Source organism: Orbicella franksi, chromosome 2, assembly GCF_964199315.1.
Source record: "Orbicella franksi chromosome 2, jaOrbFran1.1, whole genome shotgun sequence".
In the NCBI taxonomy this organism is placed as follows: Eukaryota; Metazoa; Cnidaria; class Anthozoa; order Scleractinia; family Merulinidae; genus Orbicella; species Orbicella franksi.
In genome coordinates, this window is record NC_138146.1 from 26,692,867 (window position 1) to 26,719,052 (window position 26,186).

The window sequence follows — 26,186 nt, forward strand, 5'->3', positions numbered from 1 at the left end:
CAACTGATGATGTATAGTAATCCATAAACAACCAATAAACAAAAAGCCCTGTGGGTTGCAGGACTATACCATAGAAAAGGATTCCTGGCTCATTCAAATTATTAGTCAAGATCACTCCCAATGTTATACAATTTGTTCGTATGAACTAGCTAGCTCACCCAGTTTAATAGTTATGATATTGTTGACTCATATCTTCCAAAAGGAAAAAAAAAAAACTGTATTCAAAGTACTGGTACATGTATTATGTTGCAGCTGTTATTGCTTTGGGAGAATAATATTAAAATAAATGCAGATTTGTGATAAATCTTAATCAACCAACAACTGTGTTTGATCTAGTCCTTATTGAACCTGACATCAGCAGACATTAGGGACCTTATGCATAAATTATGTAAATGTATATTATATGATGGTGACAAAGAGGATGATGCCTTTTGGAAAAAGTACTGGTATTGATTTTTACTTCAGTATCTCACAGACATCCACTATGATCTATTGAATTCAGTGTGCCAGTTGGTAAAAACATGCCCCATTCTCTTTCAAATAGGAATACTAAAAATTCTAGCTATTGTGCTTCATGTTCTCCCAAAAATTGGTTATTTGATGTTGTGGATTTGCAAAGGATGGCTACAAAACGTACAAAGGTGCATATACGCACATGTAGATCCAGTATTCTGCTCATTAAGCCCCGGGAGAGCTCCCATATGAGAAGGACAGGAGTGCTCGTCGGAAATTTTGAAAAGAACATCCAAGAGGTACCACAGTCCTGTTTTGTGGGTGTAGCTTGAAATTTTTTCTCACCCCTTAAGAGGTACCAAATCTAAAGCAACACATTATCTCCTGTCACATTTTATTTCGGCTCAATACCCTTAAAAGGTACTGCAGAAGGTCCTGCTGTGGAGCTTTGGAGGCTGAACACACTAAGAGGCATCAAAACCGCTCTAACCCCTAAAAGGTCCGATGAGAACTCCCGTCCTTTTTAAATGTGAGTGCCCCCAGGCATTAAGCCTTTTCTTTGGCAACATTGTCGTTCCTGTTGCCATCATGCTTGGTATAAGGTTCCTGTTGCAGAAGCAGCAACACACCAGCCTGTTTTTCAAAAGAGAACTGTAGTTTTTTACCCCACCCCTAGGGTTTACTCTGATAAAACAGATGGGGTTGTGTGTTAGATATTTTGAAAAGATCACCAACAAGGAGCCATTTCAAAAAGATGGAGGTCATTAGCAATCATTTCTAAATGCCAAATGTTAAAGAGCACTGACAATACTTCAAAGGAAAACTGAGGCAGAAGAAAAAAATTGCCATTTTGAATTACCAACAAAACAAAGTTTTGTTGAGATTAACATTAATTTATATATCAATTAGACAAGGGAATACAAGGATACTCAGGCAGCTGTCTGAACTATTTCATTGCATTAAAAGTAATATTACAGATGTTTGATGTTTGTACTGTACTACATGAATATAAACAGTTTTTCTCCAAGATGTACAATGTATTCCAAAACAAACAGCAATACTTATATACACATCTGTTCAATCTCACTCTCTAAATGAACTTGCATAATAATTATTATGATACTGTCTTCTCTATCTGCTACAATGTGTATACAGTCAATTTTATGTCTGTATCTTGAAACACTTGAATTATGGTATTTCTGACTTTTGGCCATTGCAGGCCATCTAAGCCACAACCGATCCTTGGCATTGATATACTTGTTACACCATGACTAACACAGTGATCTCTCATTGCTGTCAGGGATGACTGTAAACTGTTGTATGTTGGTTTATGAAAGTATTTTTCCTTGGTGACCTTAAAATTAATGATGAAGAGAAAGAAATGTCACTCCATGAGCTGAGCCTAATAGGGAGGAAATGGCAAGAGAGGGGTAAATGATTGCCATTTCTAAGGGGCCACTTGAGGAGGAAAATTTTGTGGGAGGCACAGTGGGCTCAGGGTTAGTGCCGTCGACTCCAGAGCAAGCAGTCTGGGTTCAAGCTTTGGCCAGGGACATTGTGTTGTGTTCTTGGGCAAGACACTTTACTCTCACAGTGCCTCTCTCCACCCGGATGTATAAATGGGTACCAGTGAATTAACAGGTACTAGCATCCCATCCATGGGGGAGTAGGAATACTAGTCACTTCATGCTACTGAAACCAGGATAAGCTCTGGCCTGATGAGCCACTTGGCTCATATGCAGACTCTACTTGAGGAGAAAAACAAGATTGGGTGAACTGGAGTTTCATGCACAGAGGGAAGTGATGAAATGTTCAAAAGTATTGAAAAATTAATACGCAAATGCACAGGTCACCACCACAAGAAAAGCTGATTCGAAACAGTGATTAGAGGTTCTGCCATTCCAAGTGTTAGCCCTTTGCTGGAAATGGAGGGTTGGTAGATAGGTTGTGACAGGTCAATTTAGCTAGCTGTACTCTCCTGTACGGCCAGCTAAAATATAAAGTTGGTTTTGTTGCCAAACTGTTTTGTATTTATCGCCAAGTGCTCTTAACTTTTATAGCAAGTGAAAGTTTAAAACTTTCCTATACTCTAAATTGTGTAATAAAGCATGCTAATGACTTAAAAACAATTTCAAACTGACTTGTTTTGCTTTCGAGGTGCATCAGGAATTTGAAGCCTTTCCCAGTTCACGTGAATAGAAATCGTTTCTGAACCCATCAGGCACACGGTAGAGATATGATAAATATCTTACTAACCTCGTCTTCTCAGTCTGTACTGTGAGTTACGGATCCTTGTCTTTCCCCTTCGGTTTATGACCTGCGCACTTTGCGCTTGGGCCATAAATTGAAGGGGAAAAAACTCAGTCTGTAACTTACAATACGGATCTTGAACTCGGTTAGTACGAGGTATATAACTACATTAATTTTAACTCAGCTTACCAAGTAGTAAACATATCTTTTCCCTCTTTCCAGAACTGCCACACCTCCTTGTTTTTGTGCTGAATGATAAAATTGAGTAAAATTGATTTAATTTCATAAAAAAGGTCTGTTTTGATATCCTGAATAATGGGATAATGTGTACTACACACATCCATGGTTGAGTGTTGATTGATACTCTCAATCGATACCCGCGATCGACACTCGATCGATACTTGATTGACACTCCATCAACACATCGGTTGACTCTCGATTGACACTTGAACGACATCTAGGTGGACAGTTGGTCAACAGTCGACTAATTTTTGATTGATGCATCTGAGTTAGTCGACACTCAGCTGACTATTGACCGACTGTTGATCAAGTGTTGATCGAGTATCGGTCGCTATTTTGATTGAGGATAACGATCAAGGGTATCAATCGACACTGGACCACAGATGCCTTTAGTACTTATGATCTGAATAATGATGTCTGAAGTGAACATGACAGACATCAGGGTTGTCTGAAATGTCAGTTAGAGATGCCTAATAAAAACAATTCTAGGCTAAATTCAGGGCTATTTTTTAATTCAAATATGTCCTTAGGCCACAGTAGCTCAATTTCTGCCACTCTTATAAGTCTGGTCTACATTCCTCATTCAAGGGAGGAGCACAGGCTCCTTTCCCAAAACAGCAGCTGGTAATCGAGCCAGTGACATCTCCCAAGACAGAAAAGATCAAAGTGCTAACTACAAAGGACAATTAGGGGATAAAAATATACTAAGAAAAACATCCGCCTCATTTCTGGAGAGTGGAGTTGCCATGTAGTTTAAAAGTGCTTGTGCTTTGCTCCAGTTACTAGTATACTAAGATGAAGTGACTGAATTCAAATGGGATTTTAGTCTGAACTGCCTTAGTGGAGAGGTAACAGCTTAGTGTCTTGCCTTACTTAGAGCATAACACACTGACTCCAGTCAAAACAGAATCCAGAGTCCAACACATTAAGGCCACTGCCCCTAAGTGTACAATTCTACCATATTGTACAAGGAAGAAGCAGCATATAAGTTGAATGGATCACGTCCAGATAGTAACCCAGTCAAATTAACAAAGGTTTCTCCTTTGGTATTTCATTTTGGAACATGACTGTGCTCTAACTGTCACTAGTGGATTAATAAAACATGTTTCCATAGGACTGATACAGTAATCATAAAAATTATATAAATTATTAACTTTATAATTGTTGTTACCTTGAGTTAAGATCTCATCCACTCCTCCAAATTTTTTCTTAAAGAGTACAGCTATCCCCTTACCCATTCTGGCATCAGCACTTATGCAGTGAGCAAGAGATTCACTGTCATGACATGAAAACAAGTCACCTTGCACTTCACACAGCTTGTGTGATGGCCTGGAATCATCTGACTGAGCACGCTACAAGGAGAAGAATGCAACCTTAAAATCAATAAATTTCCTGGATCATGTGTACTAAAGCTAAAGCGCATCTGCAGTCGAGTGTCAATCAATACCCTGGATCAATACCCTTGATTGACATCTTGATTGATACTTGATTGACATCTAGATCAATACTCGGTTGACACTGAATCGCTACTTGTTCAACAGTTGGTTGAGTCAGTTGGATGTCGACTGACTCATGCGTCAATCAAAAATTAGTAGACTCTCAACCAACTGTCAACTCTTGACCAACTGTCGACTGAGATGTTGATGGAGTGTCAACTGAGGTGTTGATGGAGTGTCGATATTAAAATTAGTTGACTCTCGACCAACTGTCAACTGAGAAGTTGATGGAGTGTTGCTGGAGTGTCAACTGAGGTGTTGATGGAGTGTTGATAGAGTATCGAGGGTTGATCAAGGGTATCAATAGAGGGTATCAGTTGGCACTCAACTGTGAATGCCTTTAGTACACATGATTTAATTTCCTTAATTGAAATGACTATCCTATTGGCACTTTGGATGCTACAGCCCAGAGAAAGAAAATAACCTGTTGGATTCTCAATATCCCGTTATGAGATTGCTGATACTTTCTCAAAAGCAGAAAACAGCAGCTACATGTGCCAGTATTTATTTCATATGTATAGTTTATAAATATATTTACAATAGTTTGATCAGTATTGTAAATGTGTATAGATCAGGTAAAAAATACCATGAACACTGTAGTTTACACACCAAAAATAAAATTTAAAAGACCCCATAAATTTGGGGCCACAGTAGTAGATAATTGTACCTCATGTTTGTGACTTTTCTTCCCCTTCGATGCTCCTTCAGTGAGACTACTGTCATCACTGGATGCCAGTTTGTGCTTTCTGTCAAAACAATTAAAAATACAACTGAGTGGGACTAAAACTAAGGAATGCAGGAGGGAATAGAGGGTGGAAAGCTAGAAAGATGGACAAATGGAATATTATAAAAACTGAATGAATGAAGAAGGAAGATGAGATGAATGAAAAGAAAATTTCCTAAAGTACCTGGTTTCCCATAAATTTTGGCCTATTTTTCCAGGCATTTTTTTGTTCAGTCCACCATTTTTTGGACTCAAAAAGCCTGCCAACCACCCACAGCTCAAAAAGAAGTACAGAGATAAAACTTGCGATCTCTCTGATTTCATTGCGTTTTGGTTGGCATGTCTGTGACTCACCACTGAATGACTAAACGAATTGATGAACTTTATGAATGAATGGACCAATAAATGAATGAATGGACGATAATTAGTAAAATAAATAAAATAAATAACTAAATAAATAAATCACTTTATTTAAGTGTCGAAGTGTTAAGCACGGCTGTACTAATTGTGGACACTGAAATAAGCAAACAAATTTTGTAAATTAAACAGAAACTAAAAGTTGTGGCACAGTGTGTTTTAAAGAACTAGCTGTTAGTTTAACCTTTAAATAACTTTGTGGCATTTCATCTGGGTGGATGCCCGTCATTGGGACCTTTTTGATTATGACGGGTTTTAGCGTGTAAAAAACCGTGAACAAATGATATAAGATTAAGCTTTAAGCCAACTGCAATTAGCGGAAGCTACACAACCTTACATCCCGCTTCTACTTTTGACTCATCCTCGTACATAAATTAACTTGCTTACCTAACTACGTGTCTGTCCATGAACTTTTGAAGGAAGCGGGAAGGTCATTTGAAAGATCAGAATGGTACGGTAGGGCAGGGGTTTGGGCGGGAGAGGGGTGGGGACACATTAATTTTTTTATTTAAAGGCAGCTAAAAAGCTGATGTGGAACACTTTCGATTCTGTTTAGTGGACATTCAAAATCATCCAGTATTGAAATTGAAGTCTTCAGTTTATCACGCAAATAGACCATGTTATAGACCACAAGAAAGTATGAAAGCTGACTTTTCTTCATTCTACAATTCCTGAAACCTCCCAGGGCTCGATTTCCGCCGCTCTCTCGTGTACAGCGGCTGGTAATCGAACCTAAAACGTCCCTTGAAGGACCCCTTGAAGACCCTTGTCAGGGCTCCATGAGAGTTCCTAGACGTCACGTGAACAAGTTACTTCCTGAAGTAGGGTCTGTACTTGGTACAAGGCCGTTGCGGGTGCAGTAGCCATGACTGGCCGAATTTCTAATTTTCGTCTTTTTCTCCACAAACTTTCCGATGAGTTAGATTCTGGGGAACTGAAAGCTATAAACTTTCTTTGCGCTGACATTTTGACGAAAGCAAGGCTGGAAAAAATCACGAATACTAAGGAACTATTTGTGGCAATTGGGGAAGTAAAGGAAGACGAAGAGAAGCAGCTCGACTTGTTAAAACAACTATTTGAAAACATCCGCAGATTCGATTTACAGTCCAAAGTTGAAAAATTTCAGCAGACGAGGAAAGGTATGTTACAGTTTTGGAAGCTTGATTGGGCCTGCCATGAATTTGAGCTTATATGCCCATGGTCCATTGCCATGATCACTGCATGTGTACATATGTGATTGTAATGCAACTCTTACAAACGTAACTCATAATGAGTTTATAGCACATGGATGTAATCTGAAGTCCTTGAGATATTTAGTGGAGTAGCTACTAACAGTAGTTAGTTCATTGTTATACACTCTTTCCATTCCCTTCAATAAGGACATCAGCATTGCCTAATAAATAGGCCATTTTTATATTCTCACTATTGGAGTGGAACTAGCTTGCAAATTGGAGGCTCGTGTAGCTTAATTCTGCATAGTAGCCAAGTGGCCCATCAGACCAGTACTTCTGCTAGTTTCTGTAGCATTTCTGCATTTCTACTCCTCCCAGGATGGGATGCAAGTCCATCGCAGAGTTACTCGCAGCATTAAGTTTGCTGGTACCCATTTTTCAACTGACCAGGGTGGAGAGAGGCACTGCGAGAGTTAAGTGTCTTACCCAAGAACACAACACAATGTCCCCAGCCCGGGCTCAAACCCAGACCACTTTGTTCAAGGAGCCTGAGTGGGTGCTTAAACATGGAGTTTTTATTTCCATCTAATTTGTCCCACGACTGCAATCCCTCGTAACAAGGAATTGCAAGCAATTCTGGATTGTAACTTCATTCCACTGGCATAAAATTCCATTAACATAGGCAAGTCTGCCAACCATCATAGGTCTTTGTACATTTGTTTGGTAAATTTGAGGTTTTCACTGGCTAACGCTCATTGACCAGCAGGGACATTTCTTATGAAATTGGTCATAAACTCAGTCACACACTAAATTAAACTGACAACAACAGTTGCCATGGTCTTTTTTGCTTTTATCATGAGAAAAATGGGGCAATACAGGGCAACAAAGTCTCTCTTGGCTTGTTAAACAGACATTAATGCCTGAGTCACACATGGAGGTTGGAAAACAGCCATGTTTGAAAATCACCCTATAATGCTTCTCGAACTATGTGTCCCAAAATATTTTCGAAAATTAGTGTAGAGTTTCTGAGCCTCTATGGCCTCTACTGCCTCCATCTTATCCTAATCTTCTCTACTCTGCTTTATTACTACCCTACATGGCGTTATAGTACAGTCTAACAGTCTGATATTGCGTCGCTAAGAATTTTTGTCTTGCTTTAGCGTGAGTTAACTTATGTACAACTTTGAAACACTATATCTGCTGAGTGGCTAATTTGAGAAGCTTATACTCTACTCTACTCAACTGGACTGGACTGGACTGGACTGGACTGGGCTCGACTCGAGTCTACTCTACTCTACTCTACTCTACTCTACTCTACTCTACTCTACTCTACTCTACTCTAAGCTACAGTACAGTCTAATCTACTCTTCTCTACTCTACTCTTCAGCTCTATGGGTCTACTGTTCTATGGGTCTATGACTCTATGGTTCTACTGTTCTACGGCTTATGTTACGCTACAGTACAGTCTAATCTTCTCTACTCTACTCTACTCTACTCTACTCTACTTTAAGCTACAGTACAGTCTAATCTAATCTTCTCTACTCTACTCTTCAGCTCTATGGCTCTACTGTTCTATGGCTTACTATGTTATGCTACAGTACAGTCTAATCTTCTCTACTCTACTCTACTCTACTCTACTGTACTCTACTCTACTCTACTCTACTCTACTCTACTCTACTCTACTCTACTCTACTCTACTCTACTCTACTCTACTCTACTCTACTCTACTCTACTCTACTCTACTCTACTCTACTCTACTCTACTCTACTCTACTCTACTCTATGCTACTCTACGCTACTCTACACTACTCTACTCTACTATAGTCTACTAATAAATATTTTTTGAAATGGAGTAATGATGCTGTTGACATTATATTTACAACTTCTCATTATGGAAAGGCCTAAAACAGAAAATAAGGAAATATATAATCATTCAGTTTTTACCCCAAGGAAAGGACATTTCATTGAGGCTAAATTCAAACCTCCCAAATGCCTCTTACGTTTTTATTGAAACTAAACTGGAAACTCCAGCTGGGCGGGGGTGGGGGGGGGGGGGTGGGGGTGTGAACCCCCGACCCGCAGGATTAACCACAGCAACTTTTAACCTGAGCACCTGAAAAAATGGCCTGGGCTTGTAACTTTGAAAGTTAGGATCCCAAAGAGCTCCTCAAAGAATTTCTTTGGCAAGAGCTGGGTTGATAGCCCTGAGACTTGGCCGGGGATGGAGTACTCCTTACAATGTTGGTAGTAATATCTTGAATAACTCAGAGATATATTCTTTCCTCTAAATCTTACCAACAGGTGAGGTCAACCAGCATGCACCATTAGTAGCATCTCAACATGCTGAGGATAATTTACCACCTCAAGGACATGTATATCAAACAGGCCAGCCTACTTTGCGGAATATTGCTGGTTTTCAGCAGACTACAGATAGTTTACCAAGTACTGCAAAATATGGAGAAAGCAGTTTGGGATCACGCTTGCCATTCTCGCCGCAAGACAAACCATATAGGCAGGCAAGTTCTGGAGTGAGCTCATCATATACATATGCAGGTTCCACCCCTAATTCAGAGGAACTGTATAAGCCTTGTACAACTGAGCAGGATTCTGCTTCAAGGTACCAGTCTCAATACAGTGTCCCATTTGGTGAACAAGAACAGTCTTCTCCAAAAGATCAGTCTTCATCAAATCAATCTTTACCAAATAGCTTCAGCACTACCACAGATCTACCACAGTCTTCATCAAATGGTATGAGCATACCAACGACAACCAGTCAAGGAACCTCTAGAGACTCAGGCCAGGACAACGTCCAAAATGGTGCACTGGATAATACAGGTCCAACTCGTAGAGGCAGGTCATGGACAGATGGGACAATTGCAGACACAAGGTCTGATCGACATCAAAGAATTTCTCAGCCGTCTGCAGAAAAAGTTCCAGTAGAAAGAGTCTTGTCAAATGATTATCATGATGTAGCTGCCCAACACTTAATAAATAAATGTCCCGTAGAGATGAACTATGACTCTGTTTCAAAATACTTCAACAGTGGTGGAAAAAACCTGGGACAAGGAGGCTTTGGAATTGTGTATGAAGGTAAAATTGTGAAATACATACATGCGCATGTATCTGCAAATAACGCTACAAAAGCTGTGAGAAAAGTAGCCTGAAAAGCTGTGAGGTTCCCCTGGAGATTTAGCAAATTAGTATCAAAAGTATTTAATGTTCAATCAAAACTATCACCAAATTCAGGAATCTGATTGGCTATTAACAGGCCCGATTTTAGCCCAAATAGGACAGTGTACACCTCATAGATGTACGTACTTGAATAGATTCCTTTTCCAGTACATGTTGGTCAATACAAACTCTATTGTTACTGCAAGTTTGAATTTTTATCAATACTTAACTGATGGTTATGGTTATCAAATTTTGTTACAGTTTTCATTAACTGGTAACATGACTATATGTCATCCAATTCTGCATAAATCATACTGATCATGATTGAACAAGTATGATTAAGGCAGCTATGTGCTACTTGTCATCTGATTTTGTTAATGACTGGTATGATTACTGACTGAATTGGACTCCACTCAGTCCTATTGCCATAATAGTTTTAAACTTACATGAACCTTGCTGCATTTTTTCTCATAAATTTTCATATAATGCGTAACGCAATATACTTAGTTAACTCTTCCCAGTAGACTGCAACATTCACAATTTTTTTTGCTGTCTTCAGAGTTAAATGGTTTTGATCCCATAAGTTTGTTTCAAACCAATTACCTGGTACATTTGAAACAAACTGATTGGTTTGAAACAAACTGGCATCAAAAAGGTTACCCTGAAAGTGGGAAAAAAATTGTGGGTGTTGTGGTCCACTGGGAAGAGTAGTAATGGCTGTTTAATAACCTCGATGCACAGGAAACCACACATTTCATGGTCAGAGTGTTGTTGTCAAAGAAGAGTACACTTCTCATCTTGGACAAGCTTTCAGTGCAGCACAATTGCAGAGGGTAATCTACATGTAGTTCTTAAGTGATCAAAATTAATTGAAACATGTAGCTCACTTCTTCTTTACCTTGGATACAGGATATTATATACATTTGACAATCAAGCCTGTAGGCTGCAGACTGAGATGATAAGTTATTGTGATTTATAGGTTTTAAATTACACATGGTCTTCATTGTAAGATCTGGACAAATTGGTACTAGAGAATTCTTCAATTCTTCAAATCTTCAATTCGTTCAAAGCTTGTCTATGTATGATTAAGTTCTCACTGAGTTTTTGTTTGCTCAAAATGTACTTTTGATTGTATTCTTTTATTAATGATATTTCTAAATTTATTCTTCAATTCCTCAAATTTAATCAAAGCTGGTTTGTTTGCAGGAGAAACGTGTTGGTTACATCAAACATCCTCATCTGATGCCACTTTATGCATTTTGTGAGGAGAAAGGGTAACTAAAGTCTCCCTAAATCAGTTCATTTGTATAATGTTTTTAAAAGTATGTAACAGGTTCATGTACGTGTTTGGAATAATGGCTTCATGGTTGGCGGTGAAGATGACGGGTAAATATTACTGGTAAGCTTAGTTCATATCTGATGTCAGGCCGGTAAAATTTGTGGCTTATTTTTGGGCAATGAGGGGATACGTGATTTACTCACCTAGGACACAGCCTGAGGTGAATAAATCACATATGAACTGTAGAGTGCAGTGGAGTGGAGTGGAGTGGAGTGGTGTGGCATGGCGTCAGATTTGGTCAGATTTGTGTTAGGATGCATACATGTATGTGCAATTAAAACTTAAGTTCAAGTGATAAAATAACCTTAGTTAGAAAATTTGATGTCTCCTTTCAGAAAACCTCGTTGTCTGATGTATCCAAAAATGCACAGTGATTTACACAAGGCGTTGCGCAGTGATTTGAAGGGACAGCAAAAGCTACCTTGGGAGAACAGAGTAAGGATTGCGCTTCACACTGCAAGGGCACTGCAGTATTTACATACAGAAGTCACAAATGAGAGAAATGTCAGGTGTGTCTGACGATGGATTTTGATCACAATTATTTATTATTGATCTCTTTCCTTGTACTTTGTCAGCATATATTAGTGGTCAGGATGTAGTGTAATTAATGTTTATGGAGGCATCAATAACCTTGATCAGAAAGCATACAAAATTAAAGCACATGTAGTCAAGTTTCTCCGATTTGTCCAGAATGCAGATCAAATGTAACTTAATGGCAAGTGGCCATGATGACCCTCAGATCTGAGGTCAGAAAATAAATTTTCTGCTTTGTAGCTCAGCAGATTCATTGTGGCCATAATTGGTTGTCAGAAAACAAACGTTTTGTGTTGTGTAATGGTCAAAAGGCCATGTTTTGTGGTCAGAATGGTTAATTCACCTTTTTCAGTTGTGAAAACAAGATGTAAATTTGAGCAATGTAACAAATACAAAACATTTGGCAACGCGCTTCCTATCTTTTAGGGTCGCTGGTCAAATAGTGGTACTATGATCAAATTTTTCCCCCTTAATTTTTTAGGTGTATCACATAGAATTCAGTGAAAGAATAAAAACGCTGCTTACTGTTCCGGAGATATTTAAGTTTGAAAAATGTGTAAAATATGCAAAGGAGATGACTGATGACATCATACACTCAACCTAATTTTATATCAATTATATAAATAGAGCTATCTTGGTCAATTTGCAGCGCAGACCATTGAAAATTGGTAGGCTAATAATTTTACAGGAAACAGACCTACGGCTATTAAAAATTCTGTTCCCATGGCAACTCACTCTTTTCCAGTCCACACCCACTTGATTTCAATATGTTAGTGATTTTCAGCTCGCAAAACATTAAACGAGGCCACAAACTTGAGCTAACATATTTATATGCTTGCTGGATCAAGCGTATGAGGCACAATTTGCAAATATCAAAATGGAATGCCAAAGGTGGCCAGAAATGCCTTTAATATTGGGGTGGTCTGGAACCCAGTATGTTGCCATGGTAACCAAACTGTTAAGCTCATATTGTGGAGCACATTTAGTAGAATCTTACTGCAAAGAATCAAACATTTCTGACACAAATTGGCTGAGATATCTTTTTCATCATATTTGATCAAAATATGGTTGAGTGTATGACATCATCACTTCGCTAATTTGCATATTTTAAAAACTTGAATATCTCTGGAACGAAAAGAGATATTTGATTATAGTAAACAGCATTTTTCTTCTCACACAGGCTACTTGTTTATGTTTTAAAATGGATGCGAAAGGAAAGATGCGATTTTCGTCATAGTACCACGTTAAGAAATATTTGTTACGAGTGTTAGCAATCCAAAATTGAATTTTAAGTGTCGCCAAAAGTTCAAATGCCTTTCCTGGAAAATATGTTGTCCAGTGCAAGTTAATACTTAATTAATTTAAAACATTTTTACTGCAGGCTTCAACGTCACATGCGGATCGTTATCTTCTGTCACTCGATCAAACTTAGTTTCGAATGCAACCAAAGAAGACCAAACATGCAAAGTGCATGTGTGAACTTTTTATTCATTATTTAGCTATGCTGAAAGTACTTTAATTAAAAGGAAAGTAAATATAATTAAAAAAAAATTTCCCAAAGTATTATGTGTCTAAATCTACTTCTTTCCAGTAAATATATTTGTTGTGTGAATGTACCCCCCCCCCCCACTCCCTGCTTATAAGCTCATACCTCCGGCTATAACCCCCCCTCTAGCTTTTCTTGTTTTGAATTAATTCTATTACGATGTTTTATATAAAGCTTAATTCAAAACCACTAAATGAAAATCTATTTCCATCAGCACAGCTATCACTCGTTTCAAAGTGGTTTTATATTATTCCGGTTATAAGACCCCTCAGTTATATGTCCTTCTGTTTATAAGCCCATCTAAGAGCCCTTACGAAGTTGTATAAGCCCAGGGATTCTATATGCGTATTACATATGTATAAGCAGCAATTTACGGTATGAGAGCTGTCAAACTCTTATTGCAGCCTTTTGCATGGAAAAAATGTACTGATTTCAGAACGTAGGGTTTTGTTATGCACACCTCGTGATATTTGATTTTCTAGATGGCCACTTATTCAAGTGCTGCTATATATGTTGAAATCTGTTCTAAGTAAGCTTTATTTGAAAATTAACATGTAGTATGTAATTTAAGTTGTTGCCCATGTGGCATATTTTAAAATTTACACTGACATTGACTCTCTCAATTTAAATATTTTGTAGACAGGAAATTGTACATATGGATGTAAAGCCAGGAAATATATTTCTGGATGAAGACTTCAATGCACGTCTGGGAGACCCTGGAATGGCGCAAGAGTTACCCATGGAATACTCTTATGCCTCTATTTCGCAGCCTCGTGGAACAGATGGGTACATGGATGAATACCTTCAAGACAGACACCTAAAGCCTATAAATGATGTTTTCTCCTTTGGAGTAGGTAGGCACCACACAGTTATATTGTAAGAAAAAGTGTTTCTGCAGTCAGCTCTTACAAGTAGTACATTTCCTGGTGGTTGTTCAATACCTCTATAGCAGTGCTCTATCAACTGAGCTATACATGTATATCTTTCATTTATTTTCCAACTGCAGCAAATACCGTCCAAATAACAGTACAAATATGCAGCGATATTGTACAGTTATTTGTACAGTAGAAAACCTGTTTGCCATACCGGTTGGTGCATGCATGCAAAACTGTCACACTCTCCCTCTTTCATTGATAAATTTATTGACTACAGCAGTTGGATAATAAATCTCTTATTAAATGTTTTGGTATGTCATATTGCTTTGTAGATTTACTCGTTGTTTGTATTTTGACTCGTAAAAATATACAGCGATACTATACACCAAAACATCTAATAACTTAAGATATATATTTACTTTTATCGTCACCATCTACAGGAATATTACGATTCACTTGGTGACCAGCTCCAAGTTGGCTTGATAGCTCAGTTGGCAGAGCACTGCACTGATATTGCAGAGGTCATGGGTTTGAATCCTGTTCAAGCCTGAATTTTCTTCTGGAACTGTGATGATCAGTCATGTCTTCAAAACCTAGCTTAAAATGAAAATCTGGCTAGATAGGTTTTGGTTTGTGAATCCAACATTAATTTTCTGTACCCAAATATAGTTTTGGACTGAAGCTGCCATATTTTTATAAACAGCTATGATTCATAATAAGCTAATAGATGTTTTTACCTACAGTCAGTGTTCCATTGTAACAGCTAACTTATGATGGTGGTTGTAGGACTAAACTTAAAAGGCTGTGATTTGTTTTTAGTGGAGGAAACGTAAGGTTCACTTTATAGAGATCCACAGAGATGCTACATGTACATGTATTACATAATTATTATATAATTAACTGTTAATTGATCAATTTATTATATAGTTAGAATTAGATATTAATACCCCAGTAAACCTTTCTATTTTCAGTGTTGTTACAACTTCTTACTCAGAGAAGAGCTATTGAAAAAAGGCCATCAAACAAGAATGTGCCTTTATGTCGTATTTTGAAGAAAGAAGGAGTGTTGTCAGACCCAGAAAGGTTAATGGAAAAGGCACAGCAGGTGAGGAGTGTCTTAAGAGACTTAAAGGTGTTATTAAACACAACTTTGAATGTTTGGAATAGGATAGAAATGTCGTTGTTTTAGGGTAAAAAGTTAAACAGCTTTTCAGTGGTCTTCTTTTGAACCCTTCAATACTAGGGGAGCATTCATGTAAGTATAGACTGTAAACGAAACCTCAGAGTCCATCTCTGCCCATGATCACAGTGCTTTTTAAACTGTTGGCCCCAGGATGTTAATTTTAGTTTTGGGATTGTTTGTTTTAATCGTTGTACTGACATAGGATGCGTGGCCTGTCAGTGGAGATGACAAGAGGTACACCAAGGAATTTGCTGCCATTGCGATAGAGTGTCTTAAACGACCTGATGAGAGAGCTAAACTGTCAGATGTTTGTCAGAGGTTAGAGGTAATGAAAACTTGGTAGGTTATACTGCATACTATTGGTGATGTAACTGTTTTCTTGCAGGAGGCAAATCTGATTCCTAATGTCTGCTTGAGTCTACAATCATGGACAAAAGTGTTGACACATTTGAGCAAAACAAATGCTTTCTATCGGCATCCTTCCATAATTTCAAAAGACATCTTTTTTGTCGATAGCCAAATCCCCCTCTCCCCCTTTTCAATGTTGAGATACGCTCTGTGGACACTACCATGTGGTTACAACATTGAAAAGGAGAGAGGGGGTCGAAATGTGAAATTGGAGATTGAAAAACACACCTGTTCAATGAAACAGGTCTTTTTCAGGAAGTGTCTCAACTGCTTTTGTCAATGATTGTAGCTTGAAGAAGCAGAATTTACATCCACTTTTTACTTATACTGCATGTAGTCTAGTTATTTTGGTACAATTTTTCTGATCTTTTATCACAGAGGAATGGGACAATAACAACAACAAAAAACAACAACAACAAACAAACAAAGAAAAACAACAACAAAGTGCCTCAGCTCATCTGTCACTAGCTATGATCCTAGTGTACCAAAAAAGTATGATTGTAAGGTAGTTACTGCAGCACTGTGGCCAAGAATGTGGCAATATCAGATTAGTGACTAGCTTGATATTGCAGGAAATCAGAATGGTACAATTAAGGGCTTATTGGCATTCGGGTACAGTAAAAATTGTAGCTGTTAAGTTAGTGAAATCAATAATTACCATGTTACTTTGCTTAGAAAATATTGGAGAGTAAAGGAATCAGTAAAGCTTCAAAGCCGAAAGAAGGAGATCGTTGTGTGTCTTGTCTACTCAACTTTCCAGGTAACTCTTGTTGATTAGTTATTATATTAATAATAAGTAGTTTAAAAACACTGTTAGGCTATTTCCACTGTGTTAAAACAGAGATTATTTATTTCCCCTCCCAAGGAAAGCTTTTTTGTTTCAAACACTGGATCTGGAGTTGTTTAACTCTGACCCCTTTTAAGAAAGTCCTGCATGGCTTCATATTTTCCTTTAAAAACTTGAAAGTAACCTCCAATTTCCCATTCAAAATTTCCCAAGGTAGATATAAGGATCTTTCCTGGAAACCTATAAATTATTTTAAGTTGTCTTTACATTCTGGTAGTGGTAAATACAATGTAGTGCATCAAGTGAAGTTAATCAAAATGTTGTAGAAAATAGTGGTTCATTACAGGTTGATGCTTGACTCTGTTTTCTGTGGCCCCAATAGCCTGCGAACAGGCTCTTGGCAAGGGTGGAAAAAATTCAACGAGTGCAGTGAGCTGACGAGCAAGAAAAAAAGAATTCAGCAAGTGAAGCAAGTGGGTCAGGGCGGGGGAACCTGTAAGACATTCTATTGATGTTGGTGGAAATCCCATGATACCAGAATCTGGTATTATGAGCTGATTGGTTAATTTGCTGATTGTTGACAGCTTTGACAGATCTTGAAAACAGCTTGTAAATTTGCATAATGTTTGTCAAGAGTGAGAATGATGGCCTCTTTGTGCAATGCACAGTTTCAAGGCAGCTTTGAGAAATTCATTACAACATTTTATCCATATCTCTGGTTTGAAACTTGACCAAAACTATGGCTGGAATCTGTGGCTCAGAATTGAAGCAATGTTTTTGGCATTCTACTGACTGGTTTCGAGAAGAGTTTAATTTTCCAGTTGCTACTGCATCTACTGAGGCTTATGAAAACATCAATTTTGACAGGTCTAATTATCTTCTTGACTGATTTGTAACAGGCTAATCACCAAGGGCAGATTGGCACATCAACAACAATGTCTATGGGCTCCCCTGCCCTACTTGCTTGGCTCGCCAAATTTTTTTCTGCCCTTACCTGGAGCCTGTTTACAGGCTCTGGCCTCAACCAGTGCAAGTATTTTGACACCCCTGTTCCCTTAAATAGGATGGCAGCAGCTGGTTACCAACAGGTTGCTTGCAAGCAGCCATTTTTTTTTTTTCTGGGGTGGTAAGAGGCTCTGTTAGTCAAAGTGTTTGACCCTAGCCAGGGCTTGAATCTGGACCTCTTGATCCAAGTTTCAGTTGGTCACCAAGCCATAAAAAATACAGCCAATCTAAAGACAGGAAAGCCATTGTATCTTTTGACGGTATTACATCCAACCTTCCCATCTTGCCCCACACAGTATACCATGGCATATCCCACTTGTCACCTGTATTTTTTTTTTCTTTTTTTTTTTTCACATTTTAAGAGCGGATTTCTCTAACGGTCACCTATACCTATGCAGGATGGAAAAATTTGATTTTCTGAAACTTTGTCAGGAAGAAGGTTTCAACTAACTTATTTCAAAACTTTACCTTTGAGATTGTTTGGATTTTTATTTTCTTGTGGAGACGGCCTTACATATTTTGCCCCTGAAATGGTGAAAACTCAACCTCAAAATTACACTTGAGTGCTAGAAAGCCAAAATAATAAGCATGGCTGGAAAAGCTAACCCATAGTACTAAAATATCATCTTTTAGCAGTTAGTTAGTGTGGTCAGATCCACATGAAATTTAAACCTGAATTGTTAGCAAATTTTTAAAATTATACGCTTCAATGATGTTGCATCACGTCAAAATTTAGGTCAATTTCGTGGACTTGAAAGTTAATCTGGTTCATGAAGTTACCTGCCCAAACTATTTTTCTGGTTAAAAGTATCCCTTAAGCTAAGGTTTTATCACAAGTCTAGCTTGGGTAAATAAAAACCAACAAAATTGAGAGCGTCTCGAAGACTAGGCACTTGAGCTAATCGCCTGACATTTTGACAGAAATGTTTGCCTGTGGGTCTAGTCTCCAGTAAAATAGTCTTTAGGTGCATTGTTGGTCGGTCGCCAACCGCCAAATGCATGATCTCCTATTGAAAATAAACATCTGCTTAAAATGCTCGTTTCTAGCCTGAAACATATTTTCAATTACAGTAACTGATCTTAGAGACCTAGAGACTATTTTACTGGAGGTTAGACCCACAAGCAAACATTTCTGGGTCAATGTTGGAGGTAGTGATCGTGGTGTGAAAGGTCAAAATGTCAGGTGATTAGTTCAAGTGCCTAGTCTTTGAGATGCTCTCAATTTTTTTGGTTTTATTTACCCAAGCTAGACTTGTGATAAAACCTTAGTTCAAGGGATACTTTTAACCAGAAAAATAGTTTGGGCAGGCAAATTCATGTACCAGATTGACTTTCTGGCCGTTGAAATTGACCTAAATTTTGATGTGATGTAACATCATCAAAGCGTATAATTTTAAAAATTTGCTAACAATTCAGGTTTAAAGTTCATGTGGATCTGACAACGCTAAATAACTGCTAAAAGATGATATTTTAGTACTATGGGTTAGCTTTTCCAGCCACGCTTATTATTTTGGCTTGCTAGTGCTCGTAAAAAGTGTAATTTTGAGGTTGAGTTTTCACTGTTTTGGCGCAAAATATGTAAGGCCGTCTCCACAAGAAAATAAAAATCCAAACAACCTCAAAGGTACAGTTTGAAATAAGTTAGTGAAAGCCTTCTTCCTGACAAAGTTTCAGAAAGTCGAATTTTTCTCTCCTGCATAGGTATGGGTGACCGTTATAGCAAGCTGCTCTTAATTTCCATACAATGGCTCACATCAATGTGTAAAAAAAGGGTAAGAATTAATAAATGGCTATTAAGTTTACATCAGTAGCTTACGTTATACTACAAGTGACAAAGAAGAAAACTACACAAGAAAAAAGACAACAAGAACAAAGGACACAAAAACTTTTTTTCTAGGTATACACATGAGCCTTGTGTGTAGAAGATACAAGTGACTCATGGGATATTCCATGATATACCATTCGAAAGCATTGCATAACTAAGTGTACATTTATTTAATACATGCCACATGTTGAGGACAATTCAAACTTAGGTCTAATTGGTGTTCTTTTACATGGTATATTTTAGCAAAGTACTTGGGAGTGAAGTCCCATGGCTGTAACAGTGACGTTACTCAGAAATGCAATTATTTTTGCGTGACATGTTTATCGCAAGTACGACGTAACCCTCTGGAATGTCCATCTCATGGGCCAGCAGAGCCTCCTATAGGTAAATATTTGGTGAACATCAATGCAGTATAAACGCCAATTCCAAATCATTGGTGACCAGAGCATGTTCAGTGATAACATGAAGTCTTGGCCTGGAATTGCAAATGGTTGAGAGTCTCACAACCAGAGTCTCACAGTCAGTGGAATTTGGATTCTTTACCATATAATGCAGTGGTTCTAGCTAGGAGCTTATTTAAGGGCTATTATTCAGCAGCTATTGATTGTACTTGTAGCTTATTTTGTGCAGTGTACAGTACCTGTCCAGTGTAAGTTGACAGTCACTTGAAAACTGTGAGTATCGAGTTTCGAGTCCTGTTGTTCAAGTTTTGAGGTGATTTGTTTGAGTGTGAATCAAAGAAACAATGATACAAAGAACTTATATCTACTTATCTATTGTTCGTTGGCATGTACATGTATTTGAAACAGGATTTGTCTTTGTCAATTGTAGGAGGATCTGATGTGTATGCTGTTTTGGTATGTGGGAATGACCCTTCCTCACCAAAGTCTGCTGCAATCTTTAACAAAGATTTACTTGGCTTTAAAAGTGTTCTGACAGACAATCGCATTGTTGGAGTAAGGTAGACCTTATCAGAGACCTTTGATATCATACTGTACATTAGTACATATATGTTTAGATTGGATCATTTTAATTGGTAAAAATGTGGTGGCTGTGAGAGACTGTTGTCATTGTTGGCATGGTGGATGTACAAAGTCATGAGGGTTACAATGCAGTCACTGTTCATCAAGGGTAATGCTGATGTCTATGTCCCAGTCTACATGTAACAACCTAAGGCTGGTGATTTTATTTGGTGGCAGCCAGCTGACATCTTTGCCAATTCAAGTCTGTTGGTTCCCAACCTGCCTTGAGGGTTTCTGTGGTTGCTTCAGTTTACGTCCCTCCTTACTCAAATTTTATTGGACGGTGCATAATTAGAATGGTAGCCACTGGAGGAATACAGCTGAATGTGCCCTCCTTTTTTAAATATTGCTATTTACAACAGTTTATTAGATACCTTTTAAATGGTTGATTGATTGGTCAATTAATTATCAACTTAATTTTATTTAGTGACTTAAGTGACTATTAGTCTGTACTATATAGCCAGATGTGTCGTTTGCATTGTTTTTGAAGTCTTCCAAAGATTTAATTTTGGATATTCCTAATGACATGGACATCTCTATGCTAGAGGCCTTAATCACTTGTTTTTATCGTAGGAATGATCATGTGTTCAGTATTACGCCATCATCATCATGCGGCATGTCACAAGCACAACAGGTCAGACAAGCACTCCAGGAGTTAACACAAAGGCTGCAAGGAAAAAAAGATGTGTTTTTGTACTTTTATTTTTCTGGCCACAGTGATCAGAATGGCAACTTGTTATGTTGGTGTTCATCAGAGGATGATGTTCTTACAGAGGCCGAGCTGAAAGAGGACCTCAAACATCTTAATGTCGATGAATTTTTGATTATTCTGGATTGCTGCTATGCAGATGGTAAGATTGCCTCTGAGCTTATTAAGGATGATAATTTTCTTGTCCACAAGTCCCCTGCACCACTGGAATCCACGCAGCACCCCCTAGAATCTCTGTGCAACAATCTTCAGGAGGCTGTAAGTCATGAAGATTCTGTGGAGCCAGTTTCAGATGTGTCAGAAGAATTACCCCAGACTGGCTTTGATACATTGGATGGAAATGTGTTCACCAAGGCTCCACTAGGAAGGTTCACAATTCGCCAGTGGTCTTCTTCCTTAAGTCATGAAGAGTCCTATGCAAAGGCCAAAGGCAGTTTTTTAACACAATTCATCATTTGCGGGTTACGTGGTGCACACGATTGTCAGCTCTCAAACTGCTCCTCTTGTGATAGATTCAAAGCTAAGGCCAAGTCTTTGGGTTACATATCTGCTGCCAATTTAGAAGATTTTGTCTCCAATCATGTGGAGAATGCTGCTTTAAGAGCTGGTGGGCGTCATCAAACTCCACGCATGCGAACTGTCCATTCCAAGGAGACTATTCTGGCTTTCTACAATGAAGAAAGCTTGCATGATGAAATAGTGTTCAGATCAACCTCTGGGATCAGTGAAAGAATCAATATTGATCACTTTCCACTCCCACTTTTGGAATTTCAGATGCTGGTCTTTTCCAATGTTCAAGGTAATCATAATTACTGCATATTGAAGGATGAAAAGGCTGCCTCACACCTAGGCATATCACTCTGTTTTTCAGCACCCATCCCTTTGGTATCTGATGCTTTTTTGTCACCCGTAGTTTAGCCACACATAAGCATGTGAAAATAAAAATGATAAAATGGAAGGATGTTTTGGAAGTCACCATGACACCATTATCAAATTTGAAATGATTAACATAAACTGTCAAAAGTAGTTCCCCGAGGGCTAACGTAACAAAATACCCATACCAATGGAACCCTCTGGAAGGTCACTTAGAATGCAAAGGGGGAGTGGGGTTTCATAAGAATGATACATAACTGGAATTTCCACTGGTGGAGTTGTGGTCCATCAAGCCAGAGCTTATCCCAGTTTCTGTAGGATGAAGCGACTAGGAATATTTCTTCTTCCCCCTGGATGGGATGCTAGTCCATCGCAGGGTTACCCCCAGCATTAAATTTGCCGGTACCCATTTGTATACCTGGATGGAGAAAGTCACTGTCAGAGTAAAGTGTCTTGCCCAAGAGCACAACATAGTGTCCCTGGCTAGGGTTCGAACCCAGACTGCTTTATCCGGAGACGAGTGCACAAACCATGAGGCCACTGCGCCTCCCATGGTGATTATAGGACTAAACTAAAGGCTGTGATTTGTGGAGGAAACTAAAGGCTTATTTTAAAGAGATTGACAGAGCTGCTACATGTACTGCATAACTAAGAACACAATGCGGTATCCCTGGCCGGGGCTCAAACCCAGACCACTCGGTCTGGAATTGAGTGCACTAACTACAGTATGAGTCCTCCATGCCTCCACACTGGTGGAGGATTCAAAGCGAAAGACCTTATGGAGGTAGAACAACGTAACTGTTTTGAAGAGTTGGCAGCTTTTAAAGTTAATTTTTTTCCCACCCAAAATTACATGTAAGTAAAATCAGAGTTGGTTTTATTTCAAGCAAAAGTGCAAAGCATAAAATCATTAACAGCATGTATAATTATGTAAGCACACATGCAAGCCCAGGTCGATCTACAAGACAGTATTATCATGAATCTTGGTAGTCACAGTTTCATCTCTATTTTAATTTATAGGACACCTTCCCAGCTGTGCTCAGCCAAAGCACATTCAGATCCTTTGCGATGACCAAGAAATCGACGCAACATCATATGTTGACCTCCAGGAATTTGTCAGACAAGGATATGATGTCAGATGTCAGTTGAGGCCTAGTTCTGGTATTGCCAATGGTCCTGTCGTTATTGAGATCCAGAATTACAAGAATGATGTCATGACTCTTTTGACATCACTTCAGTTGACAAGAAACCAGCAGGTTTGTTACCCTTTGGTAATATAGATAAGTGTCAAAATTCTTTTGAGGGATCTGATTAAGTGGAGACAATGACAGTATCCAAACAATAATAATTCATAACAATAATATATTGTTACTGAGCATGTGGTTAAAATTCAGTTAAACTCATCACAAATAGATGAGCTTGGGAACTGGTGCCTAAAAGGCTAGCGGGGAGCAGAAGCCATAAGCCGAAGGGGAGGTATCCATGGCAACCCTGGAAGCAGGAAACACCCCCAGAAGCAGCCACTAACTGGCACGGTCACACTGAATGAATCAGTGGAAACAACTTACCTGACACATACTTACCAAGAGGCCGGCAACCAAGAGGGAGGGAGGGGAAGGGGTGAGAATCCGCAAAGATTCGCTAAAACACAGAGCAAATGATCCGCAACAATCAGCTAGCAGCACTGCACGTGTAATGCAATGAGACACAATAGCCCTGCAAGTCTCCAGAGGGCCACCCCGCAGGTCACATACTGTGAAGGGAGAAACCGCTGACTGCATTGGTTTGAGTCTAACTTTGCCTAAATCATATTTAGCCACATGAAAAAAAGATAAGTGGCTACGTACTTGGGCTAGAATAGATGTTCCTACAGATAACATTACCTGCTGACTTTTCATGGCTTCTATTCACAGGACCCAGATACCTTTGAGATAGACACCAGCAAAAGAACATACAATGCTGAAGATGTCAGAGAATGTTTCGAAGAAGAAGCAACCCTTAGTGACCTGAGGGGCACTTCTGTTGCTAGTTCAATTATTGTAATCCTGACAGAAGCATCAATGTACCAGGGTCATTTAGCAATTTGTGTCTTGGATGACAGCTTGGATTGCACTTTCACTACGACCTTAAATTAATGGTTAAGGACGAGACCCTACTAGATGCAAAACTTTGTACTAACTTTGTACATCGAACTTTTCTTCAAAACTTGAAACTGAACACCATGACAGAAGACTCAGAAGTTGAAATATTCATCAAATCATTTAGGGCTTTACCTAGTAAGAGTAAATGGGTTTAACTAGACTGTTGCTGCAAAAAATTTGTCATGTAAAAGGAAACATTTCATAACTTCTGCACTTGTGTGTTTTCAAGTGTGGTTAAACTGGAAACCTAATTGCTTTCTGAGGTTACAAGTTCCTCAGAGGAAATAGGTACAAATAATAATTTTATTATTATTTTAATTATTGTCCATCTGCACCTAGCTGGGTTCAAATGATGAACAAAATGAGTACAAATATCCCATGATACTTGTACTCCAGGAAACCAGTTTAACAGATAAGCTAAATAGTCCTCTTAGTTCCCTTGAGAGTGTGCGCTGTGGAAAATACTGTTGTATAAGAATGTAATGTAAGTTTTGTTTATGGGAAAAGAAAAACGTTGAATAATAAATCTCTTTTTAGACATTTTTAATGTGTAGTATCACTGTACATTTTTACAAGTCCTTTGTATTTTGACTCAGCCCACTGGCTCGCAAAAATACTTTAAGACTTGTAACATACAGCAATAAGTACTACAAACTAGAATCGATTTGTAAGATATATGATACATGTGAGCTTCTGGTGAAAAATGGTAAAAATGTTGATTTCATAAAAAGTATCACTACAATAAAGAATTGTGATAAATATGATTATAAAAATAAGTTATTATTAGAAATCATTTAGTTATATTTGAGTAATAAATGAAGTGCTTTGTTCAGACTGCTTGCTCAGTTTTGATCAAGCATTTCAATGTGTCATTGTTAACCAGAAGTAGAAGAAATGTATTAATTATGCAGCTTCATGTTATGCAGGCCATAGTTCGACTGGTTGTACGAGTATGATAACCAACCAATATTAGCATTATTCAACAGATGTTGTTTCTTAAATGACACTTGAAAACAGGAATACTGACTGCTGGAATTATAATCCTGCTGAATAGTCATGTCACATGTTTTTGGGTTAGTACCATTAACAAACCACCTCAGGAATCCAACCTTTGTGATCAGACCAGTGTCATGTGATATACCTGGATTACTTTTAGCATGTCATAGCTAGCTACCTACAGAATATGTGCACAAAGTTATATTCTGAGGCAAATTTTGACTTGTACACTGTCTAACATGTAAAAAGTTGCTGGTTAATTATAATTGCTTCAATTTTTCTGCTGTTTAACAAATAGATTCTATGTTGCCATGGGTTTCACTTTGTTCAGTAATTGATCACAGATGATGTCAAAATGTGGTAAGAACAAAACAGTGCATGACCTATGAGCCTATGGCTGATTGTGTCACTGATGTTCTTATTTCGTTATTTTTGGCTTAGTATGGCTTGTGTAGCCACAAAACTATGTCAATGACAAATGAATGTCATCAGTGACTAATCAATGCACTCAATAGCTAATGGACACCATCAAAGAGTGACTGAGAACTTTGTGCCCTATTGATTATTCATTGATCACTCGTTGATATAGGCAATAATCAATGACTAATCACCTGATTGTCCATCCATTACTCCTTGATGTTATTGATGTCATTGATTAGTTTCGTCTGAAGGTATCTAAGGTTTTTATCTGAGTGTGTATTTTTTTCATAAGCCATAACTCTTGTTACCCCAGAAGCATTATTCTTTGAAAAGATGACATTTTATTGTCTCATTTAGTTACTGACAAAAAGAAACCTAGAAACATATAGACTACTGTAATTGTATCTACTGGCATTTTGTTTGCCACAGTGTATTCCAGTCCTTGTGGACTTCGTGAAAATAACTGATAAAGAGAGGCATGTAACTCATTGCTTAGTCTTGATTACAATGCAATGGTTTTTTATCATAGTGGGAAAATCTGTTTGAAGCTTGCCTTTTAGATGTAACTTTTACTTTTAGTTTAAATAAAACTAAATTAAAT

General features: G+C 38.2%; 2 protein-coding genes and 1 non-coding gene across 3 annotated transcripts; 2 read left to right on the plus strand and 1 right to left on the minus strand.

Moving 5' to 3' along the window:
• Positions 1-611: 611 nt before the first annotated feature.
• LOC145478981 (ADP-ribose glycohydrolase OARD1-like) lies at positions 612-6,037 on the minus strand. The gene is made up of 5 exons (XM_081457203.1): positions 5,968-6,037; positions 5,107-5,185; positions 4,115-4,295; positions 2,893-2,951; positions 612-1,807 (listed from the first exon to the last, which is right to left on the minus strand). The coding sequence occupies exons 1-5, from the start codon at positions 5,985-5,987 to the stop codon at positions 1,592-1,594; spliced, it is 555 nt and encodes a 184-aa protein (XP_081313329.1). The 5' UTR covers positions 5,988-6,037; the 3' UTR covers positions 612-1,591.
• Positions 6,038-6,056: 19 nt separating this feature from the next.
• LOC145478982 (uncharacterized) lies at positions 6,057-26,175 on the plus strand. The gene is made up of 14 exons (XM_081457204.1): positions 6,057-6,719; positions 9,053-9,841; positions 10,664-10,755; positions 11,129-11,196; positions 11,597-11,770; positions 13,981-14,195; positions 15,188-15,321; positions 15,602-15,724; positions 16,483-16,567; positions 19,668-19,808; positions 20,256-20,385; positions 21,020-21,954; positions 23,049-23,284; positions 23,942-26,175. The coding sequence occupies exons 1-14, from the start codon at positions 6,446-6,448 to the stop codon at positions 24,161-24,163; spliced, it is 3,618 nt and encodes a 1,205-aa protein (XP_081313330.1). The 5' UTR covers positions 6,057-6,445; the 3' UTR covers positions 24,164-26,175.
• Trnai-gau (transfer RNA isoleucine (anticodon GAU)) lies at positions 14,693-14,765 on the plus strand. The gene has a single exon. It is a non-coding gene; the product is annotated as a tRNA-Ile (tRNA).
• Positions 26,176-26,186: the final 11 nt, after the last annotated feature.